Genomic DNA, 21,203 nt, shown 5'->3' on the forward strand with positions numbered 1-21,203 from the left:
AAGACTTGTGTACTACACAATGTACACTGACCAGATGGCTTTGGGAAGTTACCTTCAGTTATGGTGTATGATAGATAACACATGAAACTGATGGTTTATGTACCTTACTGAACATAACACTGACTACCTAGAGCCATGAGGGACTGGACTCAGCCCCTCCAGACCAGCATGACATGTTTCCATGCATCTCGTTTACAAATACAAATTTCTTGAGCCTGATGTGAACAGCATATCATACAGCATGTCCTCCAGAGAGCAACAGTGATTGAATTTCATTCAAAATGGTCATATGACTAAGAAGAAAAATCTTACAGTGCCACACCAAGACTGCACAGTATTGAAGTAACATGAAAATGACAGTCAGCTGAATAGGATCTGGTAATAAAACATGTAATGTTTGTGTATTCTACATTCCAGCCTCTTCAGCTAATTACCAGGGCCTAAAAAAAGCAGCAGCAGATAAACCAGACTAAAAAAACCTACTGCACTGAAATAATTCCTGGTTTGTATCTGCTGATTTACATTTATACACTGGTTTTCTTTTCCTCTTGTTCAATGATAATAGTCCTGCTTTTGTAGGCCACAACTAGCGCTCAGTAGCAAAGCACCTGGCTTGTACTTGGCTCTGGATTAATTGATTGCTCAGGGATGAGTAACAGAGATCCATTCTACTATGTTTTCAAAACATTAAATGCTAGTAAAACAATATAGATGAAAATAGCATTCCATTTCCAAAAGAGTTGCTGGAAAGAAACAACCAGACCAAAAATCTCTTAGGAATTATTTAAAACAGGTCTTTCAAACACATCTCTAATATGTTAAGGTACCTTCTCCTTTTAGGACTGTTTTCATCCTTTTATTTCCCCTTACAGCCACATGTAACTACTGCCATGTGATTATGTTTGTCACTTTTATACTGAAGAACAACACAGTACATGGGGCTCCCTAAAGTTCTATAGGTAATGTGAGTGCAGATAACCTCCCAGCATCTTTTCCCATATTGTTAATTGCACTTTATTCACTGAATGTATTTATGCATGTTGGTAGGGAACCTTCTCGATTGAAAGACTGTTAGTTTTAATGGGTAAGTATCATCTGCATCTGAGCTGCCATACAATAGTAAACTACAGAGATAATACCATGAAGAAAAAAATGCCATCTGTTTCCCTGGCATGTTATCCCCACAGGGAAGTCAACAGAGCATTTAATTTAGCGTTTCAGTTCCCTGACCAGAGGTACCAGTATTAATGAGAAAAAAAAGAAAGGAGAACAACAAAAAGCAGGAAAATACCTTAAAGACAAAATAGCTCTCCCTCTTGATTTAAAATGTTTACAGCTAATACAAATATGTGGACAGCAATATAAAGTGAAGATTAAAACCCAGTATTTCTCCTCCTGCACTTGACTCCAAGATGATTTTTAAAAGTTCTCAATTCTCTCAATAGCTTGAATACTTTGGGCTCAAAATACATACCTGAAACTCCACACTTTGAAAACCCATGAACGGTGCTACACAACAATCATTCAGCCTTCTTAACGCAAAAGCACCCTTCTTAGGGAAATCAAGGCATTCCTGGAGGGTTTTCAAGGTAAGCATGCCTGTTTTAGCTGCAGTCTTACCATCCTGCGATTGCAGCAGGCCTCCAGGGAGACTAATGAGCCCTACAACCCATCCGCTTCCTGTGAATAATTGCTTTATTAACAGAGATCCTTCATAAAACATTTGCCTCACTCAGCATTTCATATCCATAAGGAGCCAACCCCATGTAAGGAACACTCGGGGCAGAGTGATGAAGATCACACTGCCCGCCTGTTCTTGCTCCATGGATAAACAGGACTAGGCATCCTGAAAGCCTGGCAGCACTGTCCCTTTAAGAGTAAACAAGAGGCTGATGAAGAGCAGCCCAGCACTGCACTTAGTGTGGCTAAGGCACTGCAGTGCAGGAGAGATGGTGTGAAAACCTGGACAAACACTGAACATGACTTTCCTCTCCCAAAGTACGAAAGATAAGCTAATGGACAACAAAGGGAGCAGCATTTGTATGTCAGCTGGCAAGGGATTAGGCATATCATTTGTTTTCTCCTAACCCCAATCGCCTTTCAAGATTTTGAGAATTCTCTGATTTTCAGATCTGAAATGTTCTGGGTTTTTCCACATTAAGCCCTATCAGAAAGATATTTTGAGATATAAAGACAACTTTTATTTTTAATCTATTCTTGCCTGATCCCACCACCAAAGTACTGATATAATTAAAAGCCTTTTTTGCCATTTCTTTGTATCAGCAAAGCTGATTATCAATACATCCATGAATCACTGCATAAACCAAATAAAACCAGAAAGTTACAGAAGAAAAGACTTGCAATTACTCACATATCCCTCAGCCAGCTCTAATAAAAGGAAAAGGAATAGATACATGCTATTAATATGCTGTTTCGTCACTATACAAGAAAAGAAAATGCATCCTTTGGACAATTTTAACTATTAACAACTTCACAGCTGATATCAGTTGAGGAATATTTTTTTTTTTATTATTGTTAAAAACAAATAAAATCACTCCTCATCAGCAAAACAGGAAAGATGCTGCTTTGGCTTTTCCTTCCCACAACAGCATCCTCAAAGGAGCAAAGGGTCATTTAGTAACTTCCTCCAAAATAATTATCCTGATCAGGGGAAATTTTGACAAGACATGCAGTGCCATGGTGGAACTCCAGTGGGGTACTGTGCACCCCTCCCAGGCCCACCAAACGCAGTTAGTACCAGAAGCAGAATTTCAAACTCTGCTTATCAATCCACAGCTGTGGATAATTCAATTTGCACTGTAAAATATCAAAATGCAAATGGTCCAAATGAGCTCAAACTTACCAAGCACTCAAAGCTAAGCTATCTCTACAAATCTTTTTCACTCCGTTTTTGCACACCCACAATGATTTCTGACAAAGCTTCCACATTTTCTTCTGAATCACTCCGTAACTACCTTGATTTGAGATAGGCCAGGAGAGGATCTTAGAATCCAGCAACAAAATTCCTGAAAATGGATTCCTCAGAACTAATTTCCCCCCCACACCCTTTTTTGATAGTTTTGCTATTTGGTCAGCTTTTATGCATTAAATACATTGAACTGCAGTACATATTCACACTGTTCTTCAGTCAGAATGCTGGGTCTCGCAAACAATAGTCATGCCAACAAAATCCAGAAGAAAAATAATGTAAATTAAGACATATGCAAAGCCTGCTTAAAGCACAAGCTAAAGTGTATTGTAGTGCTCCATGAACTGTCCCTTCTGTTTATAGTAGCAGCATAAAACAAAGATTTCTCACTTGAACATATACAACTCATTTGAAGGTATGTATGACAAAAACATGATTAAAACTGAAAGAACAACTTCTTGCTCCTCTACAACTTCAAGAACTAAAGACACCTGCCACCTGGCTGCATGTACAACCAGACTGACTCATCTGACTGAAGGAGCTACACACATGTACAACACCGTATGCATTTTTGCAAGACGTTTTTTACATTCTTTTATCCAAGCTAAGAACATTCAGCGCCTACTTAATGCTGTGCTGAAGTACTTAAGTAACAAATACCCATTTAACATTTTCATGCAAACAGTAACTGTAACCTTCCATATGTATAATTTACCAACTATTACAAACTTCTTTGAACTTGCAGAAACTTTGAATTACACATTGTCAAAACCTATGTAGGCCTGGAAAAGTATCTGTTCAATTCTGCAAGAGCAGGCCAGACTTTGAGAGGAACAGCACACACAGTTCTTCTGCCCATGGTATAAGCAAAGGAAAACCAGCTCTATCATGGTCAGACAAGAGTGAAAAAACTGCTAATGCCCAAACACTTCAGGCAACAGATCTGGTGGAAGGAATTTAAAGGAAGATCATGGAGAATTTAGGCAGAGATCATTAGCAATAGATAGTGCAATGCAGCTTCCCATTTCACAGCCACAGCTGAGCAAAACAAAAGCAAAATAGCGGTAAGGTAAATTTGAGCATGGGAGTAAGTACATACTATACAATAATTTAACATCCATCACATGTAACATGTAGTCTCTGTCTGTAGGTCCCTGCGTTCATCCTTGGTCACTTCTATCCGACCAGTCAGCCTCTCCCCACCCGCTTTCATCAATAGGCATCTCTCCAAACCACTGTTGACAAGATGCATTACCATCACTAGTGCACACAAAGAATCTCAGGAGCAGAAAAAAGAGTTTCCTCTACCAAACTGATTTGAAAAATCACAAATCAAAACAAACAAGTCTACCATGATTAGAGCCACTGTTTCACCTTCATCCACAAGCATTCCCTCCACACTTACTGCTTGAGCATGACATGCATGTCAGCTCTTTAAGATTTGGCAAAAAGCTATGCAAAAATAATTGCGTATGCATGTTTATCCCTATGTGGAGGATGGGGTGGGGGAAGGAATCATACTACAGTTTTGTCATAATTAAGTTAAATGGCATCTGTAACGTGCTGGAATGCAGAAGTACCCATCTCACTTCACTCTAAATTATCATCTTGACAAAACCCACACATCACAACCTACACACCCAAGGTAGCTTGGACTCCCAGTTTCTGAAAGAAAAGTCCCTTTTTAAAGCCAAACATTCAAGCCTCTTTTGGAACCACAGCACCTAAGAAGCCTGCCCACAGACAGTTCTGTTTCTGTACCAGCTGTCAGCTCCGCTTATAAAAGCAGGTATCTACATGCACAGTGGGAACACTCAGCAGGAGAAATCTACTGCAACACAGCAGATCTCTCTGTACAGAAATGGCTGCTTATTCGATCTGTCTTGCAATCCCTGCTTGAAAAGGAGCAGTTTTCTCAACAGGGGTGCTCTGGGGTCATCTACAACAGGGTGCCTGAAAAACAGTTCCACCCCGTCATCCAAGGATGTTTTCCGGTCATGCTGTGAAGTCATGTATAAGGCAGAGGGCACAGAAAATGAGAAGGCAAATCAAACAAATCCCTTCACAGTGTCTGGGACAGTGGAAAATCTGTTGAGATATTTGCTGTCTGTTGCCCTAAGACAAGGTACATGCCTTCATGGGCTTTTATTTTAAAAAGCAGCTAGCAAAATTGCAAATCCTTGCCAAATACTTGTAGGATCCTGTAATATGACATCAGCAAGAGAAGAAGCAAAAATACATCTGTTAAAATTAGAACTAGTGCATTTAAAGTGTTTCTTACTCACATTATAACAAGTATCAAGTTATTGTATCAACTTCCCTTGTTGCTATTTCATGATTTTAAGCTTTTTCTTTAGAAAAATTAAGATCTACACTTGCTTCTAGAAGCTCAGATCCTAGCTCACTCATGCTACAATGCCTGACCTGTGTATTTGTCCTGACAAACTGCTTGAACTAAATCAAAATGCAGTAACCATTTTCAGATACACATTTCTAGTCCTTCATTTTTAATTAAGAAAAAAACAACCACCACCTTAAAATATCTGAGAGTTAGCTAAAATTTGGCTCAGTACTTCCAAGGAATGACCACTTATCAAAGGGCAAGATGATGGGAGACTTTTACAGTTAAAGATGTAGAAAGACATTCTTCCAACCAGAGCACATGTGACTATGAGGAAGACTGTCTAAAACTATCAATAGGAAGAAAAAAACAAAGATAAGGAAAAACCAACCAACCAACCAAAAGAAAAAAAACAACCAAAACAGCCCACCACTGCAACCATGCCTACACTCACTGCCGGAGTGACCCTGACTGACCATTTTGGAAGAGGACACATAGAAGGACACAGTTTGGAGAAGTAATGCAGACACACCTACACATCAGATTCAGTGCTTTTGTGTGAGTGCAAATAAGGGAAGTAGTGGAGTGCCAGCATGCAAGATAACAGCTTCTATTTAGAGTGGGCTGCACCACTCCAAAATAAACCCATCAGCACCTCTTCAAAAAGTAATGCTACATTAGGTTTCTTATTGGTTATGGAAGCTGCATCATCCACCCCCAACAGGCATCATTCTATGAACCTCTGAAATTATTTTGTGTCTCAGCTTTTTAAGACATTTGACTTTCTCAGGGAGTCAAATGCAAAAACTTACTGCTTAACATGAATCAGATGCTTTTGTACGTTTTCGTTTGCTCTCCTATGCTCACATGCCAGAAGATTCAAATGACAGAAATCTGAAAAGAAAAAAGACCCTATAATATGCCATTTTTTACTACTGAGGAGTAAATACAATGATGTTTAGAAGCACTTTAAGGTACTTTTATTAAAGGGGCCTAATGGCTAAATGTTTTGCCAACAGGTGGCACCAACACTAGTTAAATTAAACGTAAAGAACCTTGTCCTTGCTGAGGGACAAGCCTTCCTCTCCAATCCCTTTGAGGACCAACATTAGATGTATGCTTCATTATCACCAGACAAAACAGTAAAAGAAGTCAGGCAACTGTAGCCCATATGAGAAGCCTGAAACCTGGTCCTCAGACTACTCATCCTTTATCATATAAACACCCGATCTTTTTATAAGCAAAATTTTCTGGTCAGTTTTAGAGACTTCACTATTTTTCAACAACCAACAGCAAAGGTACACCATCCTGCTCAGGCATATTTAGTGTTAAGTCACGTACCTGCACAACACTTACTCTGCTTAGATAGTAGCTAAGTACCCACTGCTCCAGAGTACTGGCCACTCCTGCTGCACTAAAGTGCTCCTCGTATTTGTTGCTGTACCTTTTTCTATTCCAAATGCTGCCTCAGGAAGCTCCCATGCCTGAAACTGATGGAGGCTCAGACTATATCCATGTACATACTATTTTACAGTTGCTCTACTCATATCCTGAGAGCAAGTATCAGGCTCAAGGGACCACTGCCACCCAAAGTTCCACTGCTCTAGCTAAACACCCAGGCACTAAAGAAACAATTAGGACCTAACTTTGTCACAGGAAAGAGGAAACAGCTACCAGTAAGACCATCTCTTGCCATGCTGGAGCAAGAGCTCATTTACTAGCAGGAAAGGGGAGACTGTCGTATACACTGAACACCAATGCTCATGCATTATTATGGGTATGCAGCAGGTACTAGGGGAACAGATTAAAGAGAGAAAGACAGAATAAGATTGCACAAACACACCTCCACTTGGCATAAAGCTTACATTTAGCTATTCCCCCTGAAACCTAGCTGTTGCAGAGGTAGCCAGAAAGGGAAACATCAAAAGGTGATGTAATGTGGTGATCTGTTCTACAACAGGTCAACAGTCTTTGTATCAGCAATGAGCTGGGCTGGGGGTTTTGTTGGCTTTCTTTTGTTTTAAGGAAGCACAGTTTTCCTTCCGCTTTTCTTCCTAAAATTCAGGAATATGTTAGATTTGCTATCATATTAGGAAAAAAAAAAAACACAAAAAAGCCTTCAAAACTAGATTTTAACCCTTTACAGTTTTGCTAGTCCCCTTAAAGTTTACTGTACATAGACTGAGCCTGACATTTTTTGGTAGATGAAAACCTTGGCAGAATAACTGAAACAGATTAGAGATCTGCCTTAAATTGTGTGAACTACAGTGAGATCGTATTGTATGCCTCTGCTGGACATACTGTTCCACATGTGTCAAGCAAAAAAAATGTCACCTTTTTCTTCAGGCACAATGCAAATAACCACTGGCTATTTAAGAAATAAGAGGGTTTGACACAACAGCCCCACTGGCTAACATAGCAAGCAGTGGGAATCAACTCTTAAATGACATACATGGTTGCCATAGGGCTAAACTAATAATAAAAGTCAATACCATAACACAAAGTTTCAGTTCAAGCTAGTGGAATTTCTGTTGGATTTTTTTTAGTACAGGTAAAAGTCAAGAGCCCATAAAAATGCAGAACCAACTTCATCACAGTATAAGTGGAACCAGATTTACTTTGACAGAATACATAGCAATAATCTTTATGTCTATTCCGCAGTGCCAGGCACTTGTAGCTTCAGAAAAATATCTTCTGTTCAGGATTTGGACCAGTGAACAATTAACTAGATAAGCTCAAGTGAGACAGAGGAGAGCAAGACAGAAATTAATTGTAGAAACCCAAACTGTGTAAGAATGTTCCCTAAATCAATTCTTGTCACAACAAAGACCAATGGCAGCATAAATGGAAATACAGGCTTAGAAAGATTGATTTTTTGTAATGTACTCAGAGTTAACTTCCCTGTTCTCATTTTATTAACTTTATGAAACAGACTTTCCATCAAATTAACTTTCATCTGAGAAATATTAATATCGCTTCCTGTAATGTACATTTGAGCAAAAACCAGTGCCTACTTTTCCTTGCCTTGGTTTGACAGAAGCAATTTATCCTACAGGTATGCACATCTACATTGTAGAATGTAAACTAAAGGCATATCAGTGTTGACAACCTTATACTTTCAGAAACTTGACCAGGGACCCCAAACTCTTCATACTGTCACGCAAAGATTATTTTACTTAACCCCCCAGGCATATTTAATTTTCTGTTTCTGCATTTTTCATTACACTTGAATTTCATTACATTTTAAAAGCTTTCCTTTGTGATACAAAGAGCTACAAAAGGATTTTTTTTTTAACCTGACAAGTAGAGAATATATAAAAATACAAAAATCTTAGGATTTGTTTGTTTACAAATAAATTAATTTACAGGGCCTGTTACCTTTTAATTATGTTTTGATATACCTTAAGTATATACGTCCAAGCAAAAATTTAGTCTGCAATTTTGCCATCAATATAATCTCCTGAAGATATACCACAGTTTTGGTACATTTTGAGAACCATAAAAATCAGTATATATAATAAATATAAATAGAAATGTAAGGTGTACACACAATTTAAAAGGCAGGCATTGCAAAAAAAACTGCAGAAGGATTAAAAGCACTCTATTGCAACACAGAAACATAATACAACGAACAGTCAAAATAAATCTGACAATTATGCTGTATCATTTCTCCTTCTGTGTTTTGAAAGCAGAACAGACAGACTTTGAAGAGCGGACTGTATGAAGAACAAAGAGGAAGGAAGATGCTCAGCATTCAAAGTTGTAATGCCAAAAACCCTAGTTGCAGCAAGTTCTGAAAATAAATGCATCATAGAGATGAACTTTCTTATGATCCATCAGCTTAGAGGAAGATGCGATGGGGGGATAATCACACCATGGGAGTTTCTGGAAGAACCAGACAAACGAAACAGAACTGAAATACTAAATGCATAACATTCCTAAAATCTGTCGAAGAATCCCACACACACTGATTGCATATGTATGTTGGGAGTTCAAGCAGCTTTTCAAAATAAAAACAACAGATGTGACTTAACAAAACAGAATCTTACCTTTCTGCCTCTTCACTTGGGGAATATTGCTGATTGTGGTTGCTTGAACTATTTCCACTACAATCTGATACCTAGTTTTAAAAACAGCAGGGGATAAGGGTGAAGAGGGAGGAGAGAAAAGAACAAAAGAAATAAAGGACATTATTTTTTTTTTCTTTTACAATGTGTTCTTCATACAGCACGCTTAATAATAGATAAAAACCAAAAGCCTTCCACCCCCGCTTCACCTGAAAACAGGGTCATTTCTCAATATATCTGCAACCTGAGGAGCAGTGTGCATATGGAGTAGAGTAGGAAAAAAAAGGTTAACTTGACACAAAAGGAAAACATCCAGCTAAAAATAATACTCCCCTATTCTCTCAACTGCTGGCACTGCACAGCCAGTTAATAGTATCCAGTGAACACAATGCGAAGTCATGCTCTTAACATTTAATATGACAAGGAATAAAACATGAATTCTTCCACATTTGTGAAAGACTTCCAATTTATCCACAGTAACTTAAATCTGAGGGGAATCAAGGTGAAATTTCACTGTTTAACTTTTTCTTCTTGAAAGAAATAGGGACAACACATTTTATGGGAACTTAACAGAACAGGAATAAACCTCTGTCTCCCTTCATGACAAGCAACAACAAAGGTAAATATAAAGAGTGACTTTGAAGGATGTTCACAGCTAACCACGGAATGATCCCTTCCCTCCAAACAAATCCAAGTTTTCGGAAAGCAGAGATATGAAAGGAGAAAGGGGAAATACAAAACCAAACCCAACCAACCAACCAAAAACCAACATCAAAACCAAACCCAACTTTTCATGAAAACAAACATCAGCTCCCCAAATGTCCCTTATAAAAGTGAAAGGGATATTTCCACAAAAAAAACATGGGTTAAGTTTTAACAGGTAGAACGACCAAAAGTTAGAGGACCACTACAGATATTGATGTACCCTGAATTCAGAAGTACCTCCAAAATTGATAAGTAGTTCCTTTATCACTCAAATACTAAAAATAAAAACCATAAAAGCAATGCAGAAAATCAATACGATGTTTCTTCTGAAGTTAATGCTTCTAAGCAAGGACAGAAAGAAGATTTAGAAAATCCTAGTACTATTACTAGCCTTTCAGGGAAGGCTACTTGCAAGGCAGAGAGCTGGTACACCTGCTTACAAGGAGATCCAACACACAGAACCTCCAGCTCTTTTATGATTTCCTGGCCAAGAGCAAAAAACACCCTTCATCCACAAGTTTGCACTGATTCAGCTGAGGACTTCTTTCCTGCTTACCCTAAGAAAAAAAAAGATACCTGGTTCTAATCACAGTAAAACCTATTAAAACTCAATGAAATCAGTCTGGATGGATGCCTTTAGGAACTTCTCTCCTGTAAGGGCTCATGCATACACCAAGGAGCACCCAGGAGTCCACACTTCATGGACTGTGGTCAGACTAGAGTCTGGGGAAAGGATTGTCTCTGCCTCATGGCCTCTTCCTCTGAGCACACTATTTTATGTTTATTTCAGTAAATACACAGCAATTAACCTGCAAAGATACAGCATGGAAGGGATGTTTAAAAAAATAAGTTTCCCAGCAACTGTAGTGCCTTGGGATAAATTTCCCTCAAAGCTAAGCCGATACAGAAAATTGTTACTACTTATACCTGTTCTTTACCAAGATGTTACATGGCAACATTAGGAGTAATAGGAGGAAGCTCTCAGTTCATGAATGCCATACTTTTATTGGGTTAGAACAGGCACCAAAAAATGATTTCCAAATAAAACCAAGAAAAAGAAGTTTTGATAAACATTATTATTGCCCAGAATAGCATCTAAGTGGGAAACCTGTTTAAGGACAACATGCTGGCAATTTACTTGTTGCAGGAGGAGAACTGGAAACATTCTTCCACTCTGATCACTCCAGCTGAGTCTAATCACACTTCTGAGGGATAACTGCACAACGACTTGTTTGTTTCTTTCTGTTTAGTTCCATCTTTGCACATTGTTTCTGTGGTTCACTCTTGTGAATTACATTCTGAAATACCACAGTTTGCTCATCCAAAAATCACCCATTCCCCACCACCCCCACCCCCATGTAGGGACCACTGTTTGGTTTTCTTGACATAAATCTGTAAACTTTCATAGGTAAATCATGAAAGCTTTGCAAAATACATTACACGACTTTGAGATGGCTACAGGTTGGACCATTTCTCTCTGGGTGCTCCTACAATGCTGGAAAACAAACAGAAAGGGAATCCCTCATCCCACAGGGGAACACTCGTTAACCACCTTCCCAAAGACCAGCTCTATACAGAGGAAGAAAGAATGCTGCTTCCAAAATCAAATGCTATTTCTCTTAAAAAAAAAAAAACAAAACAACAAAAACAAAACCCCTTTTTCTCAGCCATTTTCCATTCAAATGCTATCAGCTCAGCCTGATCAACATTTTGCTGGGCGTAGAGAAACCCATTTCAAGATGATGGTAGTTGGAACTCCACAGGCTAGAAAGGAAAAACCTAAGTGCAGCCAAAACGACATTATTTCATAAAGCAAATCTGCTATCTGGTATTATAGAACACAATTTAAAATGACCTATCAGCTAAAAAGAGAGCACATTGAGCATTAATGTGCCTGAACAACAACAACAGAAGAGTTGGGTTTCTTTGAACAAGCAGATCCATTAGTGTGATTATGCTAATAAATGTGATGTCAATTAGGTTTTAGACAGAGTCTAATAGAGACTAATTTCTGCTCTCATGAAAGCACACTGGCCCAGAGTAAAGAGCAAATTTTACAGCAGATGAACAGTAAGTAGCCAAGCAACCGAATCATTTCACCATCACCTAAATATATTTTCCTACCTCAGAAATGCAAGTGGTTTCAGAATCAAAGAGAATAACAAGAGAAAGCAAGATGTTATTTATGCAGCCCACATACTCCATCTCAGCAAACCTTGGCTTGAACAAGCCAAGTCTAATAAAAGGTCTGGGTCACAACAGATGACACAGAGTGCACCAAAAGGGATCAATGTGCTTGTGTCTTTCAGATGATGTTGCAGCCATTTAGGAAGGGAGATAACTGACCTGCAGCAGCAATTGACGGGAGTCAGGGAAGAGAAAAAAAACCCACCAGCTCTGGTTGGTGGTAGCAAATTAGGATAAAGGCTGGAAATAGCTTCAACTGTCCCCCAAAGCTCTGGTGTGCTCAACAAAACCAACTCAAGGGCATCCACAAAGATCCTACAACAGCAGGAACCTCTGCTTCCTGCTTCCCAGTCACTTGTTCATTATCCTCTCCTCAGAAACCAGAGGAAGAACAGCTCAGCTATGAAGTATAAACATCTTGTACTTAGGTAAGCATGCTTGGAATGCATGCAGTATCTCATGTTATGATGAAAGATGGAAGGAGAAAGAAATGAGATGGGGGGGATTAGTATGAAAGCAAGCAGGTGCTATTAAAAAACAGGAACACCAAACTCAGTCAGGGTATGTAGGAACTGAGTGGTTTGGGGTTTTTTGGACGTAACTGGGAAGCACCTCTCTGAAACAGTCCAGGAAAACATCTGATTCCGTGGCAAAACGTGCTGGAATTCAAACCCCTCTTCTAATATCACAGAATCAGAGGAAGCTGCTCTGAATGCCCAGTGTCCACAGAGTCACTACAGTTCACAATCACCCGATCACCATGGCCAGCTACACTTCATAAAGATAATGAGGAGGTAACCTCACACTAGTGGAAATTAAACATATTATTTCATCTAACTGCATACAGTCAAACTGTAAAGAAGGGTCTGGTATGCCTTTCAACAGTACAGTCATCTCCAGTATACTGAACAGATTTTTTTAACATTTTCTGCCACCAAACTAAAAAGCTGACTATAACAGAGATTTAGCAAATGTGGCTTATCATCCTTACCATCTCAGCTTCACCAAAGGAAAAAGAAACCTAAAATTGAATTTAAAAAGAAAAATCACAGTTCATTCAAATCTCAGTTACAATCTAGGAAAAGAAGCATGCTTAGCTTTGAATGAGCTACAGTGAAACATTAAATACCTCAGTTGTTTCAGGAACTCAACATCAGAGCTGCTGTTAATGAGCTTGATGAACTCCTCATAAGAAGGAGCATATGTGTAGCCTTTCTTCTGATGCTCATTCATCTGTTCTCTGTACTCCAGCTGGCTAAGTAGCATTCGGTTAATATAATCTGGATCACTCAGCAGTTCCACCGCTGGTTTCAGTACTGGAGAAGAAAAATATTTGAAAACAAAATCCTTATGCTGAAGAATAACGGCTGTCCTTCAAAAGAAAATTGCAGATAAAAGGCAAAAATAAATATGCAAGTTGATAAAAACCCAAAACCACTCTTCTGGACTACGCAGTGCATTTGAGATTGCATGCACCTTCTTGAAAAAACTGCCTGCTTATTCTATTACACAAACTGATGTACACTGACAAGCTGAGGTCTATCTGAAAAACTCCAAGTGTTTTTGTTCTTTCTGCTGTATGCCTTGAAGGCTATAACATTACAGCCAGTAAAAATGAAAATTAAAAGCAAACTAAATCACGTAATATATTTGAGACTTCATGATTTCTGAATCTGACTTCAGTCACCAAAAATGATTATCACATTAAAGTGTAGCTGATTAAATTAAAAAGCAAAATAGAAAACCCTCAATCAAAAAAACACATCCTTAAGTCTATGGATTGATTCTATGTATCTAAATAAAATATGAATTCATAAAATCACTAAATGTACTGCCACAGAAGACTGCAAAAGGGTTCCTCTATAAAAGAATTAGAAGAATGTAATGGACAAACTGTGTTTTATCCTGACAGGTGCTGAACAGCCCAGCATCAAGTCAGGAAAGTCAAGTAAGTATATGCTTGATTTTGAGAATATAAAGTCATTACTGGTTATCACAGAAATTACATTTCAGAATTTAAAAGCAGAGCATCAAGACTTATACATACAATCAGGTCTGTAATTACTGCTATCGTACAGGTGCAAACGATTAATCATCTCTGATCTTTGATCTACCTTTTGTTGCAAGTATTTCTGCAAGGACTATGCGCAAGCTGACAGACTGGACATCCTTTGAGGGCAGAAGACAATACACCAGAATTTGAGAACATTTTTGCAGGAATCTTACTTCTTCATCAGAGTTCCTCAAGCAAGGGTGCAGCAAAAAAGGTCTTGGTGGATCCTCCTGCCTGGGGGAGAGGGGAAAATGGGGTGAGAAATGAAGAAAAGAGGAAAAACATACCACTTGTATCATGGTTAGTCACTAATACATAAAATATCAAAAATCTATTATCAGGTAAGTAATGCCAGTAAAAAGACCACTTTAAACCATGTATGTTTTTCAAATCTTGCTAATTTTTCATAACAATGTTAAGATTCATTTCTAAATTCCTTTGTCCCGTCCATGTTTTCACCTGACAAAACAGGAATACAGCATTTTAAAACTGCATCAAAGAGAACCCAGCAAGTGGGGGGAAGAAAGTTTCTCTGAATAAAAAGCAATTGTTCCATCATTGAACTTGAGTGGAACCTTATCCAGTTTTTCAGAACAATTAATAAGACAAACTCAATAAGCACATTCTTGTAAAGCAAAATAATTATAGACCTGAACCTTTAAGCAGAGGATTTGAGATCAGATCTAGTTTGAGAAACAGGCCTACCTGTTAAGATACTGAAATTACCACCTTTCCTTTGTTTCTGGCAAATAAATCTCCCAGTACATAACTGGCCTCTTTGACCCAACTTCTACTAGAACAGCAGTTTTCAACTTGCCACCTGCAGGCTACATGAAATTGGTCTGTGCAAGACACCTATATAGTAACAGACCTGGTATTATCAGCCATCTACATTGTAAGCGGAAAACCAATTTAGGAAAAGATTACAAAAACCCACCCACCGATTTAGAAAAAAGAGGGTGGCATCATGATGGCAAACAGGGAGAGGTGAATTGCCTCCTAAAGGCCAAAGAAACTTGGCCAGACAAGTCCACTCAGGAGTTCAGCAAGTGAGAACCAACCATACTGTTATAGTATCAGGAGGCAATAAAGCGTGAAACTGGAAACCATGAAACTGTAGGGGCTGTGTGTGTGTGCGTGCAACCCTACCCTTGGGGCAATACCCCTCTAAGCAGCAGCTCACCCCAGAGCACATGAGAGGCCCTGGGCTTCAGGCTGTGCTAAGTCTGATAGGTCTGAACCTCCCTCTTCCAAGTCCCATCCAAGTAGCCCCTTGGCCAAATCACAGATTTGGTGCACCAGCTCTTGGCCAAATCGAGCCATGGATCTGAGCATCTCGGGCATGCAGAGATCACAGCGCCATTCAGAGAAGACCCAAGAGAACTGCCTCAAACTAAGTCTTCTGATCAGCAAGCCCAAGCCAGCATATGGTCATGTTTCATACTAATAAATCACTAGAGATTACATATAAATCAAGAAAAAGAAAACCCAAAATACACCAAACACCACCACTAAATAATCAACTAGGAAAAAAGCCACATTTTTCCTCCATCACACTAAATGCTTCAGAGTCAAGGTCCATCTTGCTGCTTTTGATGGAGTCAGATTCTTGCCTGTGGCTAAATCTGGTTCAGCATCGTGAAGGAGCAGGAGAATACCCTCAGCCAGAATCACATGAGCCTGCTGGGGAAGGCACTGTGGCAGTTTAACCCACATTCACTATCACCCACTCACAAACTGTAAGAATTGTGCAAGCTGGATAGTAATGGATGGAGGAAATCCAAATTTCTTTCTGGTTTCACTTCATACTTAGTGAAAGAATTAGGTTCCTAACGAAAAGAAGTAAATCAGGCCTGGAGTTAGGACAGGTATAAGTGTGCTATATTAAACAGTAATCATACTAATATACTTCTTCTCCTGCCACCAAACAAGTGAATAGGTCCTCCTTGCTCCTGGCAATCATACTAAGTACATTATGGGAAGATGGCAAGGCACAGTCTTTCAGAGATAACAGTGAAGGGGTGCTTGTGCCTCTGCTGCAGCACAAAGCACTGGGTTTGGCACTGTGCACCACTGAACGTGCACAGCAATGTGCTGATGGATGAGCAATCCCATGACAGCAGAGTCTGTGTTGCTTCGCAGACTCCCGACAAACAGCTCTTCTGATCACAGCTCTGAAAGCAACAGGGAGCAAACCTCTCTTGCCTTGATATTGTGTCCAATACTGACCAGTTCATCTCCCCACAGGTGCCAGTGGTTTTCTGGACTTCTCAGAACATGTTTGACTGGATGTGCCAAGGGAACATTTAGTGCAGGTCACAGTAGTACCTGTTCTTTATTCAGAAACAGCTGTAGAAGCAGAAATAAGGTGCCTTAGGAGTTTCTTCATGGCCACATTCCTAACAGCAAGGTAACCATGCCAGTGGTTACAGGGAGACAGCACCACCCGAGAGGCACCATCCTAATTTCTAAAGGCAGCCAGGACTGGTCTTCAGTAGAAGGCTTTCAGGTGCTACAGAGGCTCAAATCTGTCACATCTCATACTCGTGCCTCCTCCCATCTGCTTCCTTCCCAGAGCTGAAGGCTGCTGTGCTGGTTTAGAGAGTCAACTGACTGTTACTCACAGAGCCACTCCAAGCTCACTGCCTCTCTATGTGAAAAGGTGTCCCAGAATGTACACAGTCAAACCAAAAGTTTTCAGTTAGACACCACTGTACTGCTGCCAGTGACAGGCAGCATTGTGTGACAAATGGTTTTTTATCCCACAGTCAAGGAGGGTAACAATACTCTGCTAATAGCTCTAATTCTGTTCTAACAATACAAGTAATGTGTCCCAAGGTGACCAAATTAGTTTTTTTCACTAATTTTCAGAACAGGAATGTAAAGATGACGTTTGGTTTCTACTTGACTGAAGCCTCTCTTTCAGTCCCAAATTTTCTGTGTGCAAATGTGCATTGTGGAGGACACTTCAACTGCTACAAGTAACACAAATTTCAAAACAAGTCCCTTGGAACAGCTTGGATGTTCTGAGGAGCAGTGACTTATGAAGATGATGTGTAGTCTTCATAATCAACCAGCACAGGTGGTGACTGAGCTAGAAAAGCTATATATCTTGTTCTGTTAGATCTTTTCTCTCTGGCAGCTGAAGACTTGGCTATTTTCCTCCGTGCATTTCCAGTCCTCTTGCATACTCCAGGCATTCTACAGCCTTCTCTACACCTGTGTCAAACATTCCCCATCACATGCTCTCCCTAAAGGCATTCATTATTTATCCAAAACCACACAGGTCCCAGGCAGACAGAAAGTCTAGGTCATTTACACACAGTCACTTCTTAGTAGGGAAATAAAGCCTTCCTTTTCTGGACAGGTTGGTCTACCCTAAGTCAGTCACTTACAAACACAGCCAGAAGCATACACAAAATGCTTGAAACAGGATGACTTACACTGAACATCTGCTAGCTAGCCACAAAAAACTAACCTCTCCTAAAAACTGACTCCTATGTATTAACACCAAAGACAGAACAAAGAGCAAAGCGGTGATTGCTTTTTTGGCCACAAACACAAAATCCCATTTTTTTGGACACTCTTACCTTATTTGTAAGCCATCCTACATAGTGATTAGATTAAGGTATACTTCCATAACATGTGCAAAGCACAGAACAGCCAGAATGCACATCAAACTTCACTAAACTGAAATTAGTTGCCTTTGCCTTCAGTGTCTCTCTAAAAGTCTCCCGTGGAACATTTGGGACTACAAACACCCTGGAGCATTAATTGCACCTATACTATCATCCACGCAAGATAAGAAATTTCTCATAATCTTTGTCTCCCTATTGTAGATACTTATTCCCCCATCAACAGCCAATATACACAGCTTGGAGGACTTGGGCCTATGCCAGGACTTTTCTGATGCACAGTCAACAGAAAACAAATGGAAAGCAGAACAGAATAAAATAGTAGAAAGGCAAATATTTGATTCTAATTTGCCTGACGTGGTCCTGCCTACAGTAATGCAAGGCAGGAGCAGAGCTGCAGCTGACAGGCAATTTAAGCAGAGTTTCAACTTCTTCTGGAGTTATGTCCACTACCTAAGATGACATGACTCTCTAGAAGATGGGTTCTTTCAATTGTTTTCCTAGCTAAACTGTATCTAAAATGTGATCTACAAAGCAAAAGGGAAGGCACAGAACACCACCAGATTTTTATTAAAAGAACAGAGAAACTAAGTGCTCAGGAAATTCAGCTCTAAACAAGCTTGCGTAAGAGCCAAACTGCTGGGTCAACAAGTCCTGGAGTTTTCATTGCTGTTTAGGCAAAAGAAAGGGGAGACTGAAAGCAGGAGAGCAAGCTTGGAGGGAGGCTTAACAGCTACAAAATAAATCAGTATGTGAGTAAAATAGACAAGATATCCAGGCTTATATTCTCCTTTGCATTTATAAATGAAGTATTACACTTCTGTTTGCCTCAATATAGCCCCAGATCAGCTTGCAGGGAAAATATATTATGTGTCAACGAAAGGTCTGTGCAGAAAACAGCATCCCTTGTTAACTTGGGCTTCCTCTTCACTGATACCCATTAAAAAAAAGAAGCACTGAGAAATAACGTAAGTATTAACACCACTGCTCAGCTACTGAACCATGTCTGTTTAATCTCCCAGAGCAGGAGCTAAGATGTCCTGATCAGGCATATTTTCAAAGGTTGATATAAAACCTAGATCTTCAACTCTGTGAGAGCAGTATCAAGAGTAAAGAAAGGTACTTCTCATTTTGCAGAGACCAACAGGGAAAGAGAAACTAAAAATCAGTGTGCATGTATGTATACAAAGCTGAGTGTTGCTGCATCTTTCCAGTGTCAATAAAGACATTAAGCACTATTAAATAACACAGGCATTATTCTCTCCCTATCCAGTTCTGAACATGAGTTATTAGGATTGTGTGGTTGGATTTTCCAAACAAAAGGTCACTCAGTAATCACAGAAAACTCTTAAATAAAAGTTTGTAGGTATTTTTAGAGAGAGCTTTGAAAGCCCATCCAATTATCCATAAATTCAAAGAACAACTGTGTGCAGTGAATTAATATAAATGTGGCACTCTAGCAAACAGTTCCAAAACAGGCATGATACAAGCTTTGTAAACCAGGCTCATTTAATCTGCTTCAGGCAATACAAAATAATGGCAAGTAGCAACTTAATTCATTTGTTTCTTCTTGAACAAAAAAGACTGAAGTAATAGTGACATACATTGGTCTATCAAGATGCAGGTAACTTCAGTGATTTAAAACTGCTACTGGACAGAACTCATGCTTCATACAGCATGCTTACAGGCCATACCCTTCTTCACTCCAGAGAGCTACAAAGCCAGCCTTAAACCTGTGTAAATTTCTTTTCTGCAGCTTTCATTTTATGAAATCTTTAAGCCTGCTCTGAATTTTTAACACTACCCAATGCTATTTCATAGAATCAGAAAGCAAAGGGATTTTCTTCAACTGCCCCCTCAAGAGTCAAAGATCAGGCAGCAGTCTGTGACTATAGATCCGTAGACAGGGCCTGCCAAAGTGAATTCCCTTGTACCAGGTCTGTTCCAAGCAGGGCTTTCCTTTAGGACCAAACTGACACCTACTGTAACTATCCCTTGCTCCGAGATTGCTTCATGCAATTACTGACCGTGTATTCCACTGAATACCTTCAGTATTCAGATTTTACCCTTTACTGCTAAAAACCTCTTGAGTTCACCCAGCACTTTATGGAGGAAAACAGAACAGCAGATTTGCTTTGGTACTCCTGAAGGCAAGTGGTTAAACCTTACTAGTGTTATAGAAATATCATCATTTCCTTCCCATGCAATAATTACACAACTCTAAGCCAGCAACTATACCTTTTAATGACAATCCCTCATTTCCCAGGAATTCAGGACACACAGCAGTTCTGTAATGCTGAACTATCATCTATGACTGGGCTTCCAGATTTCCCAATACAGAAGGACCTCATGGAAATATCTCTTTTTATTTAGAATCTACTCTAATAGCCACAGTTTTAATTAGAACTATCTGGTAACTCCCTGGATTGTTAAAGACTTGTTGCAGTTAAAATACCCTTGGTATTTGTGGGTGTGTTCATGCTCCTGATGCAACACACCATCTTTATTTTTACATAGTCTCCAAACCTCATGATGGCATCAAAAAGCTTAAAAATTAATCCTAAAAGGGGTGAAAAAATTAAAAGTAAACCCCAAAGTTATCATTTACAATGCCCATGCAACTTGGGACTTTCCAGGTTTGGCACTGACAGTACCACTGGGTCAAGGGCAAACCCTCAAAATAAGTACACCAATTAGATAGAATCACAGAACCATCGAATAGTTAGGGTTGGAAAAAACCTTAAGATCATCTAGTTCAAATCCCCCTGAAGTGGGCAGGGACACCTTACACTAGACCATGTTGCCCATGACTCAGTCCAACCTGGCTTTAAACATGAGACATGCATGACCAGGAACTTAATGATGACAAACAAGCTAAATCTTTTCTGAAAATAGGAAACAAACAAATAAACAAATGATATTAAAAAAACCAAACCCCACCCATCCCCCCAAACAACAACAAAGAGGCTGTAAAAACATTAACAATAACAAGAAATTACGTAAGGTCCTTTCTCTTTAAATAAATAAATCACAAACTGTTCCCCTTAGCCTTGCTATTTCTTTAATTAGTCTTTCAAGAGGGTTTTGCAGTTACATTTCAGTCTCAATCAGTACAATTGTGAGCTGAAGTGCACATGCAACTCACTCTAAATGACTTTCATCGGTACATTCAACACTTACCACACACTTTCATTAAAGTGATTCTGAGAACTACCAGAACCACATGCGGCTTGCATCTCTTCACCTGTAATTACCCTCAGATCTCTAAGCTTCTTGACAGTGCAGG

The 21,203-nt window shown here is 39.4% G+C and overlaps 1 protein-coding gene across 2 annotated transcripts in view; it reads right to left on the reverse strand.

Annotated features, from left to right (window-relative positions):
* The window catches only part of SNX25 (sorting nexin 25), a 77,466-nt gene that overhangs the window by 29,970 nt on the left and 26,293 nt on the right, over positions 1 to 21,203 (reverse strand). For both annotated transcript variants that reach the window (XM_061371703.1, XM_061371710.1), the window contains 3 exons: positions 14,344 to 14,516; positions 13,359 to 13,545; positions 9,320 to 9,390 (listed from right to left, as the gene is read on the reverse strand). In XM_061371703.1, the coding sequence (XP_061227687.1) occupies positions 9,320 to 9,390; positions 13,359 to 13,545; positions 14,344 to 14,516 (431 nt within the window). The remainder of the gene's footprint in view (positions 1 to 9,319; positions 9,391 to 13,358; positions 13,546 to 14,343; positions 14,517 to 21,203) is intronic.

This window comes from Neopsephotus bourkii, unplaced genomic scaffold (assembly GCF_033783945.1).
Source record: "Neopsephotus bourkii isolate Nb327-2 ecotype Australia unplaced genomic scaffold, CSIRO-AGI_Nbou_v1 NB_168, whole genome shotgun sequence".
Classification (NCBI taxonomy): domain Eukaryota; kingdom Metazoa; phylum Chordata; class Aves; order Psittaciformes; family Psittacidae; genus Neopsephotus; species Neopsephotus bourkii.